This window comes from Enhydra lutris, unplaced genomic scaffold (assembly GCF_002288905.1).
Source record: "Enhydra lutris kenyoni isolate GAN:26980312 unplaced genomic scaffold, ASM228890v2 scaffoldscaffold7, whole genome shotgun sequence".
Classification (NCBI taxonomy): domain Eukaryota; kingdom Metazoa; phylum Chordata; class Mammalia; order Carnivora; family Mustelidae; genus Enhydra; species Enhydra lutris.
In genome coordinates this window covers 7995220-8008064 of record NW_019154091.1, presented here as the reverse complement: position 1 = coordinate 8008064, position 12845 = coordinate 7995220, and the positions used below count along the sequence as shown (strand labels likewise).

Sequence of the window (12845 nt, the reverse complement as noted above, 5' to 3'; positions counted from 1 at the left end):
TTCTACACATTAGCAGGGTATTTGGAGCTCCGGGTCTTGGACACACATACACACCCTTTTCTCTTCAGTCACCACTGCAGACCAGTGGCACTCAAAGGTAACATGCAACGTGTTAAAAGATTTTGTTGCACCCCAGCCTCAGAGTTTCTGATTTAGAAGGTGTGGGACAGGGTCTGATTATAATATTGTTTCAAGACCCTAGTGATGCTGCTGCTCTAGGAATTCACTTTGAGAACCACAGGAGACCAGTGGTTCCTAATTTATAACTAGAATCCTGCAGAAGAAATTGCTGCATTGAAAGGCCATCTACTCAGAATTTTAATTTCACAAAATGTACCTGTCCTACCAGAGCCATTCAAAAACAACCAAAAAACAAAACAAAACAACAACAACAAAAAAACCCCACAAATGGGAGGTAGGAATGGGGAAAACAATCATGTTTAGAGGATTGTTGGCAGGGCCTTGTGCCCTCTTCTGTGATTGGGGTCCATAAAACTAAGGAAAAACAACTTTGTACTTTTTAAAATATTACTCTTCCCATGATAGAAGCAGTTGTGAAAAAGTTGAAAATAGCAGTTTTGAAAATAGTAAATAAAACATGGTAAGAGGAATATTCAAAATTCAGATTATCAGCAGTGCCCCTTTTGAACTATTTTTCTTTAAAAATAAACCTTACGTGGGGCACCTGGGTGGCTCAGTGGGTTAAAGCCTCTGCCTTTGGCTTGGGTCATGATCTCAGGGTCCTGGGATCGGGCCCCACGTCGGGCTCTCTGCTCAGCGGGGAGCCTGCTTCCCCCTTTCTCTCTCTGCCTGCCTCTCTGCCTATTTGTGATCTCTAACAAATTAAAAAACAACAACAACAACAAAATCTTCCATAGATACTAGACATGGAGGAAGGCTACAATAAGTTTTAAATTATGCTGGCAAATTTCCTGTTGTGAAGCTTGGAAAGTAGATCAGAATCTTTATTCAGGTAAGAGTTGACAAAGCTGAGGAGATTTTGCACAGAAGGTCCACTGATATAATTATTGTGGCAACTTACAGCAGATATTGAAGAATTTAAGGGAAGGGGAGAGAAGATATTAGTGCCTTTCTGGAAGAGGTATATTTAAAAATAAAACGAGATTGGTCGGAACAGTTTGGCATTTTGAGCTTATTTACAGGGTGTCTGTTCCACTTCTGAAACAGATTTTCATCAAATCTGGCATAGGTACAGATAATATCTTGAAAACAAGGCAGGATTAAGGGTTGTTTTTTTTTTTTTAATGATTTTATTTACTTGACAGAGAGCCAGAGAGCATAACTGGGGTGAATGGCAGGGGGAGAGGGATAGCAGGCTCCCCACTGAACAGGGAGCTCACTGTGGGGCTCAATCCCAGGACCCAGGGATCATGACCTGAGCTGAAGGCAGATACCCAACCAACTGAGCCACCCAGGCACCCCCAGAATTAAGTTTTCAATTGAGAATATTTTCTGAATATTTTAATTCAACAGATCTAACCCAGAAAATATTTGCAATGCATTGTTATTAGGGATTGTAGGGGAATATATATAGATTATAAATATAAATATTTATAATCTATATATAATATAATAGATATATAAACAAAATGTTATAGGAACCCAACAGGGAGTAACTTTCTAGCTAGGGACTAGAAGGCGGCTCCATGGAAGAAGTGGTACCTAAGCTGGGAAAAAAGGATAGGATTTTGGCAGAGAGAAAACACCTTCTAGATAATCTATATGATCTGGATATATAAGAACATTGTCTAGGAAGGGACTGGGTGGCTGTGGGCCTTGAATGGTATGCTCAGGATTTTCCACCTTAGTCTCTCGAAAACAATGGAAGTTTTTCTAAGCTGGAGATAAAAGAACAGATCTTACTATACTACTTTTTTAAAAATTTATTTGAGGGAGCAGCAGACTCCCCGCTGAGCAGAGAGCCTGACATGTGACTCGATCCCAGGACTCTGGGATCTGAACAAAAAGCACCTACTTAACAGACCCACCCAGGCACCTCTAAAATCTCTATCTTAGAAAGATATTGCTGATATAAGCATGAAGGAAGGACTGAAGAAAAAGCAAAAAGTGTAAGGTACAGGAAGATATGAGGAATATTTATAACTACTGCAAATACTGAGGGAAAAATCATCTTTTAGAACAATACGAATATATTTAGAAGACATTCCAGAGGTAAAATTGAGAGAAAGACTTTTAGTTGGGTTTGAGGAGTAGGAGGCAAAGTGAAAATTAGGACGAGGCAAAGATTACTTATGTGATTAAAAGACTGGAAATGCTATAAGTAATCAGTTAACATTTATTGAGGGCTAGGGTATGTTAAATGTTGTTCAAAGCACTTTTCATGGCTTCTGATTTAATACAGTTAACCCCTGAACAATGTGGGGATTGGGATGCTGACCCCCTCCTCACAGTTGAAAATCCACATATAACTTCTGACTTTTCAAAAACTTAACAGTTGACTGTAACACACATTTTCCATGTTATATGTATTATTATGCTGTATTCTTATAATAAAGTAAGCTAGGGAAAAGAAAATTATAAGGAAAATATATTTACAGTACTATACTGTGTTTACTGGAAAAAAAAAAAAAATCTGCAAACCTGTGTTGCTCAAGAGTCAACTGTACTCCCAACAGTTCTTTCTGAAAAGATAAGGAAACAAAAAGCCCAGAGTCATTGCTCAGTTGACCCAAGACCTCACATTAGTAAGTGGCAGAGCCCTAACTGAAGTTTTTAGGGTCATGGTCATATCACCACTCTCACCAACTTAAGAGTGAATGCGGAATAGCAGTTTTTTGGTGAAGACACATCTATCAATGTCCTATCAGGATGTCTAACTGACAGCAGGAAAGGATTGTTGAGGCCAGCGCAGGAGAAAGGAAGGCTGAGAACAAAAGTTTGGGATAAATGTTGCAACTTAAGCTAGTGGAGGTAGGGAGTCAATAAAGATGAAAGAGGCCAAAAGAGACAGGCAAGAGAAACTACAACTGAGTGTATAGAAATAAAGAGCAGGGGCGCCTGGGTGGCTCAGTGGGTTAAGCCACTGCCTTTGGCTCAGGTCATGATCTCAGGGTCCTGGGATCGAGTCCCACATCGGGCTCTCTGCTCAGCAGGGAGCCTGCTTCCCTCTCTCTCTCTGCCTCTCTGTCTACTTGTGATCTGTCAAATAAATAAATAAAATCTAAAAAAAAAAAAAAGAAATAGAGCAGAGGGCAGAAATCAGTAACATACTTTTTAAAACAGGAAGATTAACAAAACAAAAAGCTGCTTCTTTTGAAAACACCAATAAGATGGACCAAAAACAAAATGAGAAAAGACTGCAAATAAGCTAAGAGAATGAATATTCAAAACCTGCTCTTCATCCTGTGTTCACTCTTAAGTCAATGGGAATAGTAGTTAAGAGCAGGGATCTTAATAGAGTATGAACTATATATGCAAATAGATTTGATAATCCAATTGAAATGGATAAAATTCTACAAACTAAAATTCCAAAGTGTCAGAAAAGAAACAAAAACCTTGAATATGCCAATGACCATTAAAGAAACTGAAAGAGTATTTAAAGAGCACACTCACACCAAGCCCTGCCAAAAATAAGTTGGCCAGTTTGGTACAAAAACCACAGGATCTTTTAAGATTTGGCTTTACTGCTTATTAGTCTTTAACCAATCTGAACTTATCTGAGCTGTGTCTTCTCTTCTGTCAAATGGGGATAACCAAACTTACTTTACAAGCTCCTAGATACGAACTGAAATGACAATCACCAATAAACTGTAAGGTATGAGACATTAACAGTTATTGAAATAGTTTGAAAATTGAAATATATTCTATATTTATTGTACTTCTAACTTGTGCCAGGCTCTGCAGTTTTATAGTGTTGACCTTTAATATTAACCTATCTAGACTAAATAAAAATAAAGCTGGAAGATACCCCTGGAGATCATTTTGGCACATGTCATTCTGGACAGCGAAAATCTAGCTGTGAACAGTTATGTATTAAAAAGAGGCCTTTAATTATTCTTATTCAGTTGGGGGTACAGTGGTGGTATTTTCTTTAGACTGGAAGGTTACCAAAGCATATACTTTTTTATCCCATTTATCATCTTAGTTACCAACAATACAGAAATTAACTTTATTCTTTGTTTTGTCACTTAAGGGTGATCTATTAAGTTTGATATTATTTATCATTGTAATTAAAAAAATACTTTCTCAGCTTCAATATATATTCTTGCTTTCTAAATATTTTAAGCTAAAACATTCCTCATTTTTAACAGTTACTGAGAAGCATCATATAGTACTCTGGAAAAACAATGGCCATTTTCAAAATAGAGTATTAGAAGTATTAGAAGTTTTACATGTGAATCAGCAGTCAGTTGTCTGTGGTTTTCAAAATTTAAAGCAAAAAAAACAAAACAAAACAAAACAAAAAAACAAAATTACTTTAAAGCAAATCAGCATTCTAAGTAGCTTGGAACCTTTTAAAAGGAGTATGAGAACATGCTTTAGCACCATATGTACATTTTTTTTCCTAGTGGCCTAGGCATATAAAATAGGGAAATTTTCTGGGCCTTATCATCCTGTTTGCTGTATATAATCCTGATCTCATTCTGCCCAATAATTTGCAACCCATCAGTCCCAGGGGGATGGGTCACTATGGTCTGTCTAGGAATGTAAAGAAATTAAGTTCGTCCCAATGAATCTGTAATAATTATTTTAAAAATCTTGTGTCCCCTACAGTTTCCAACACTGCTTAATGGCCACATGCCAGTGCCAATCCCCAGTCTGGATAGAGCTGCTTCTCCAGTACTGCTTTCTTCGAATTCTCAGAAATCCTGATGACATCTGGCCACAGTTAAAGACTTATTAACTGATGAAACAAATTTGTCCCCATGGGCTAGTTTACCTGTGTCATGAGAAGGACATTGTGAAACCGGCTGTTAATTTGGTTTGCACTTTTCATAACATGGATGGTCTAGATTTATGTTAGCATTTTTAAAACTTTTTTTTTTATATTCAAGTATATATGAAGATCTGTTTGGCATTAAGTGATTTTTATGTTTTTGTTTTTATATCCTCTTAGCTCTTAAGTGTTGAACACTGTTGACAGTGAAGAACTTTTCTTAATGGTTTTCAGTGTAACTAATAAGGATGTGAAGCTTTCTTTCTAATTTCCACATATGCTGTACTATGCTTATAGACACTATAACCAGCTGTGCCTTCCTTTGCATTTAGTTTTATGTAAATGATTTATATATTTTTTAGTATTAAGAAAAAATGTTTGAAAGACAAAAATTAGTATCAAACAGCTCTCTAGTAGAATCATTTTTCACAAGTAGGCAAAATGAAAGCATATTCATATTTTTCTTTTTCGCTTTCAATTGTATAAGAATTGCCTTAGAACCTCTTTTGAACTGAAGTTCAGTAAATGTCCGATTTCATGTTTTTATAAAAGAAACTAAGCCATATTTAGAAAATAAACATTCATAAAAGAAAATGTTTTAAAGTGCATTTTTAAAAAAAAAAATGAACTTTGAAAGGTTAGCCACCTAGCTGTTTACAATCTTTTAAGCTCCTCCCAAACAAAAACCTAAGATGGAAATCTACATCAGATTCATTCTAGCTATGCCCCTGGGGTATCTCCTATGTAAGCAAATTCTTATTTCAAAAAATTAGCTGTGGTTCTCCCAGTTTTCCATAGAGAATCACACCCCTGATACATTTCCTGTATCGTTATGAGTTCGGGTTTCTCTAAACCCCTGGAACTATAATTAATGTTTAAACATCTCATGCTTAGGAAGAGGCTTACAAACTGGTTGATGAACCTAACAATTCTGTAATAGATGTCTTCAGGGGTATAAAGCATAGCCTTGTTTGTGGAGATGGAGAGGTAGGATACACTGTTTTATGTATCACTAAGTTTATGGTGAGAATGAAGGAAATTGAATATAAGAAATACGTAACTCTTTAGGAACCTCATTGTGGAACTGAACTACTAACAATCTGGAGCACTCAGCAGTAAATTCTTTTGTGTAGTGTAGAGCAGTGAGAACAGAAACATCAGCAGATGCCACTCTTAAGGCATTGTTTTGTACATGAAGTAGGAAAGTTCTAATGTGAAAAGAACTGGAAAGTGCCCAGTGCTTTCAAGATCATCATCCTTAACTGTAAGTAACAAACCAGTTTGAAATGTGGCTGAACAACGGATTCCACAGTAGGTATTAAATGGCAAGATTATGAAAAATGAGTAAAAAATAAAGCTTGTAAAAACAAATATTCCTTGAATTTTCAAAGAATCTAAAACTTTGTTATAATGCTTAAAATCTTGAGATTTTCCATTGGAATTAAGTGTCTCTGTGTATGGGGATGTATAAATCTCTAATATACACTTTTAGATATAAAGTTAATTCCAAAATCCACAGATACTACTGTCACATCCTCATAAGCTGAGGATAATTCTGTACTAAAATAAAAGAGCTGGTCCAGGGAACTGATATTTACCAAACATGAAATGTTAAAGGTAGAAGGGGCCTTTGAGAATGCTTCTTACCATGGTTTCCAGATAAGGCAATTACACAAGAGCAACAGGGAGATGCCTAAGGTCACACAGCTCATTAAAGGTAGAACAATGATTGGTGCTCATTCCAGTTCTGATTCCTATGCCTAACTGTAAGTAACTACTAGCCCAAGTATTTACGTTATGTAGAAAAAACAAAGATAGAATATTTTTAAAAATTTGTCAGATAAAAGAATGTACTCCAAATGTTAAGATTCTTAAAGAGAAACCAAAGGAAGTTAATCAATGTACAAAAATCACAACCGAAAATATTTTTAGATGTACATGCTGACTGGAAATACTCAAAAGATTATAAATCTGATTCTTGTATTTCCTTCCTTGAAATACTATGATTAACATACATTCTAGCTCCATTCATTAGAAAAAGAAAAAAGCCATGATTTTTATGGATCAAAAAACTATGACACAAATGTAGAACTGGAGGTATTGAAGTATAACTCTTATAGCGCTGCCTCATTCTGTGTGTGTGTGTAACAGGTTTCAAAGGACATAATAACTTTTTCTTTTTATATGTCTACTTCATCAGTGTTAAACTGAGATGGCTAAGGTTTTATAGAACTATAACCTAAACGTTCTCCTTGTACACATCTTTTCTATGACTGTATATCTTCTTCATTCACTTTCATATATGTATCAATTTTACTATTATATTATTTTTGTTCAATAAATACTTTGTGATAAAAGGTGTGAGGAGGCAAGTGGGGTTGGTTTACTTCCATTTACTTGGGATAATCCAAATTTTACTTTTCTATATGGGTACAAGTTGGAAAGTAAGTCATCTAGCCTTAAATATGATACATCAAAACATGTTATTATATATATGTACATTTTAAAGAGATATTTAAGGAAACAAACAGAATTACTGAGGTTGACTTAGAGAAGGGGGTGGGAGGAGAACTGGTTTGAAAAGTGGTCCTCTGATCTTTTAAGTCTTAAGGTCTACCAATCATTTTATATCGAAATAGGGGTAGGTAAGGAGGAAGAAAAGAAAGTATCATTTATTCTTTTAGCTGCAACTAATATCATACTCAGTGGTGAAAGATTGAAAGTGTTTTCCCTAACATAAAGAGCATATTGCCAATTCTACTTCAACATGGGACTGAAAGTCCTAACCAAAGTAATCAGGCAAGAAAAATAAAAGAAATTCAAATTATAAAGGAAGTAAAGCTATCTCTATTCATAGATGGCATGGTCTTATATGTAGAAAACCTTAAAGAATCCACAAAAAAGTTAATAAAGTCAACAAAATTGTAGGATACAAAATCAGCACAAATATCATTTCTATTTCTACACATCAGCAAATGAAAAACTCAAAAAATAATAATTCCACCTAGAATAACATCAAAAGGAATAAAATAAGAATGAATTTAATCAAGGAGGCATAAGACTTATACAATGAAAAACTATAAAACATTGCTAAAAAAAATATTAAAGCTATCCTGAATTCATGGACTGCAAATCCCAATAGTCACAAAGGATCTACAGATTCAACGCAATTCCTATCACAATCCTAATGGCGTATTTCCTAAGAAATAAGACAACCCCATCCTAAAATTTAAATGGAATTTCAAGGGACCCTGAATAGCCAAAACAATCCTGAAAAAGAACAAAGTTGGAAGACTCACTTCTTGATTTCAAAACTTAGAAAGCTACAAGTAATCAAAACATTGTGGTAGTGGCAGAACGACAGAGTTGTAGACCAATAAAATAGAATCGAGAGCCTCAAAATAGAACTCTCACATTTATGGCCAACTGATTTGCAACAAGGGTGCCAAGACTATTTAAGGGGAAAAGGGCAGTATTTTTAACAAACAGTGCTGGGAAAACTAGACATTCACATGCAGAAGAATGAAGTTAAGATCCTTACTTTACACCATATACAAAAATTAACTCAAGATTGATCAAAGCCCTAACTGTAAGCATTAAAACTATAAAACTCTTAGAACAGAGGAAAATATTCATGACCTTAAATTTGGCAGTAGTTTCTTAAATATGCCACCAAGACCAGAAGTTAAAGAAAAAAGAAAAGATGTTGGATATCATTAAAATGAGCAACTTTATGTATTAAAAGGACACCATCAAGAAAGTAAAAGACAACCCACAGAATAGAAAAAAATAACTGCAAGTCATATACCTCATACGCATCTAATATCTAGAATATATAAAGAGGAGCACCTTGGTGGTGGCTCAGTTGGTTAAGCATCTGATTCGATTTCAGCTAAGGTCATGTCACGGTCATAAGATTGAGCCTCTCATGGTGATCTGTGCTCAGCGGGCTTGGGATTCTCTCCCTCTCCCTCTCCCTCTGCCCTTCCCCCACCCCATTCCTGTACGCCTCTCTAAAATGAATCTTAAAGAAAAAGTAGAATATGTAAAGAACTATAGTTTAAACTCAGCAACAACAATTTAAAAATGGGGAAAGGACTTGAATAGACACTTTTCCAAACTGGATAAACAAATGGCCAGTAAGCACATTAAAAGATATTCAATAAACTACTCACTAGGGAAATGCAAATCAAAACCACAAAGAGGTACCATGTCATATGTATTATAATGGATATAATTTTTTTTTTTTTTTTTTTCTCACAGAGAGAGACAGATCACAAGTAGGCAGAGAGGCAGGCAGAGAGAGAGGGAGAAGCAGGCTCCCCACTGAGCAGAGAGCCCGATGTGGGGCTCGATCCCAGGACCCCGAGATCATGACCTGAGCTGAAGGCAGAGGCTTAAACCACTGAGCCACCCAGGCGCCCCTAATGGATATAATTTTTTTTAAAAAGGAAAATAAGTGTTGGCAAGGATAAGAAATTAGAACTCTCATAATTTACTACTGGGAATGTAAAATGGTGCAGTTACTATGGATCATCATTTGACGATTCCTCAAAAAGGTAAACATAGAATTACTAAATGACTCAACAATTCAACTCCTCAAAGAAGTGAAAACAAGGACCCAAACAGATGCTTGTACACCCATGTTCATGGCAGCATTATTCACAAAAGCCAAAAAAGCTCATGTGAAACCAACAGATAAATGTTTAAATGAAATATACATTTGAAGAGTATTATTCAGCCATGAAAATAAGTAAATTCTGATACATGCTACAACATACATGAAACTTGAAAACATCCTTCTAAGTGAATGAAAAAAGCCAGACACCCAAGGACGAGTATGGTAAGACTCTATTTACATGAAATATCTACAATAGGCAAATTCAGACACAAGAAATAGAGGCATATCAGGGGTACCTGGCTGGCTCAGTTGGGAGGAGATGCGACTCTTGATCTCAGGGTTGTGATTCCAAGCCCCATGTTGGGCGCAGAGATATACTGAAGTAAATAAATCAAAATAAAACTTAAAAGAAAAATTACAGGCCTACCTTGGAGATACTGCTGGTTTGGTTCCAGACCATTGCAATAAAGCAAATACCATAATAAAGTGAGTCAAATGAATTTTTTGGTTTCCCAGTGCATATAAAAATTATGTTGATACTACACTGCAGTCTTGTAAGTGTGCAATTATTTCTAAAAAAATATATACTTTTGTTAAACACTTTATTGTTAAAAAAAATGCTAAACCATCTGAACTTTCAGTGTGTCCTTTTGCTGCTGAAGGGTCTTGCCTTGATATTGATAGCTGCTGAATGATCAGGCTGATAGCTGCTGAAGGCTGGAGTGGCTGTGGCAATTTCTTAAAATAAGACAACGAGGTCTGCGGAAAGGATGGAAGAGTCTTTTCATGCTGTTATTTGATAGCAATTTACTCACAGAACTTCTTTCAAAATTGGAGTCATCTTAAACCCCAATATTGCTTTATCAACTAAGTTTATTTATGTGATAGTCTAAATCCTTTGCTGTCATTTCAACAATCTTCATAGCATCTTCACCAGGAGTAGATTCCACCTCAAGAGACCACTTTGCTCATCCATAAGAGGCAACTTCTTGATCATTAAAGTTTTATCATGAAATTGCAGCAATTCAGTCACATCTCCCAGCCCCACTTATAATTCTAGTTCTAGTTCTCTTGCTATACACCACATCTGCAATTACTTCTTCTGCTGAAGTCTCAGAATCAGCTTCTTCCAAACTCCTGTTAATGTTGATATTTTGACCTCTTCCCACGAAACCTCCATGTTCTCAATGGCACCTATAATGGTGAATCCGTTCCAGAAGGTTTTCATTTTACTTTGCCCAGATCCATCAGAGGAATCACTACTATGGCAGTTATAGCTTTACAAGATGTATTTCTTAAAGAGTAAGACTTTAAAGTCAAAACTTCTCCTTGATCTGTGGGCTCCAGAGCAGATGTTGTGTTAGCAGGCATGAAAACAAGATTAATTTTAGCTGTCCGTCTCCATTAGTGCTCCTGGGGGATCAGGTGCATTGTCAGTGACCAATAATATTTTGCAAACCTTTTTCCCTGAACAGTAGGCTTAAAATCTTCAGTAAATCATGCTATAAAGAGATTTGCTGTCATCCAAGCTTTGTTGTTTCATCAACAGAACACAGGGAGAGTAGATTTAGCATAATTCCTAAGGGTTTTCAGTATGGTCAATGAGCACTGGTTTCAACTTACAGTCATCAGCTGCATTAGTCTCTAATAAGTCAGTCTTTTTTTTTTTTTTTAAGATTTATTTATTTCATAGAGAGCGGGGTAGAGGGAGAGAGAGAGACAGAGGGAGAGAAGTAGACTCTTCACCAAGTGTGGAGCCCAATGCAGGGCTTGATCCCACAACCCTGAGATCATGATCTGAACCAAAAATCAAGAGTCAGATGCTCAACCAACTGAGCCATCTGGGCATCCCATTCAATCTTTTGAAACTTTGAAGCCAGGAACTGACTTCTCCTTTCTAGCTGAGAGACCCTGATGGCATCTTCTTCCAAGAGAAAGCTATTTTGCCTACACTGAAAATCTGTTTAATGTAGCCACTTTTATTAATTATCTTAGCTAGATCTTCTGGATAACTTGCTGCTTCATCGTGCTCTTTTATGTTATGCAGACATCTTCTCTCCTTTAACCTCAGGAACCAACCTCAATTAGCTTCAAACTTTTCTTCTAGAGCTTCTTCACCTCTCTAAGCCTTGACAGAACTGGAGAGAGAGAGGGCTTTGCTCTGGATTAGGTTTTGGCTTAAGGGCGTTTATAGTTGATTTGACCTACCCACACCAATAAAACTTACTCCGTATCAGCAATAAGGCTGTTTCACTTTATCATTTATGTGTTCACTGGAGTAGCTCTTTCAATTTCCTTCAAGAACTGTTCTTTTGCATTCACAGTGTGGCTAACTGGAGCAAGAGGCCTACCTTTCAGCCTATGTTGGCTTTTGACATGCCTTCCTAACTAAGCTTAAATTATTTCTAGCTTTAATTTAAACATAGAAATGTGGGACTCTTCCTTTCACTTGAACAATTACAGGCCACTTTAACTTTAGGGTTATTAATTGGCCTAATTTTAGTATTACATCTCAGGGAATAGAGAGGCCTGAGGAGAGGGAGAGAGATAGGGGAATAGCCTGTTGGTATAACAGTCAGAACACACACAACACTTATCAATTAAGCTCACTGTCTTGCATGGGTGCGATCTGTCGCACCCCTAAGACAATTACACTGGAATATAAAGGATCATTAATCACAAACCACCATAATAAATATAATAATAATAGAATCTTAAGTACTGTGAGAATTGCCAAAATGTGACACAGAGACACAAAGTGAGCAAATGCAGTTGGAAAAATGGTGCCAGCAGGGTTGCCACAAACCTTCAATTTATTAAAAAATGCAGTACCTAGGGCACCTGGGTGGCTCAGTGGGTTAAGCCTCTGCCTTCGGCCCAGGTCATGATCTCGGGGTCCTGGGATCGAGCCCTACATTGGGCTCTCTGCTTGGTAGGGAGTCTGCTTCCCCCCCTCTCTCTGCCTGCCTCTCTGCCTACTTATGATCTCTCTCTCTCTCTGTCAAATAAATAAAATCTTAAAAAAAAAATGGAGTATCTGCAAAGCACAATAAAGTGTGGCACAGTAAAATGAATTATGCCTACACACATTAGAGGTTACTAGGTGCTGTGGGGAGAGGGAAATGAGGGAGGATTTTTTAATGGGTATAGCATTTGTTTGGAGATGAAAAATTCTGGACAAAGATAATGGTAACTGCTATACAAAACTCTAATGCCACTAAACTGAATACTTACAATGGGTAAAAATGGCAAATTAAAACAAAACAAAACCGTAAAAACAGAAGCATACAAAAAACAACTTCATGA

The 12845-nt window shown here is 36.5% G+C and overlaps 1 protein-coding gene across 1 annotated transcript in view; it reads left to right on the top strand.

Moving 5' to 3' along the window:
- Positions 1-7277, top strand: part of LOC111142052 (ELK3, ETS transcription factor) — a 67843-nt gene extending 60566 nt beyond the window's left edge. The window contains exon 5 of the mRNA XM_022494991.1: positions 4756-7277. Coding sequence (XP_022350699.1) covers positions 4756-4854 — 99 coding nt within the window. The 3' untranslated portion in view covers positions 4855-7277. The remainder of the gene's footprint in view (positions 1-4755) is intronic.
- Positions 7278-12845: the final 5568 nt, after the last annotated feature.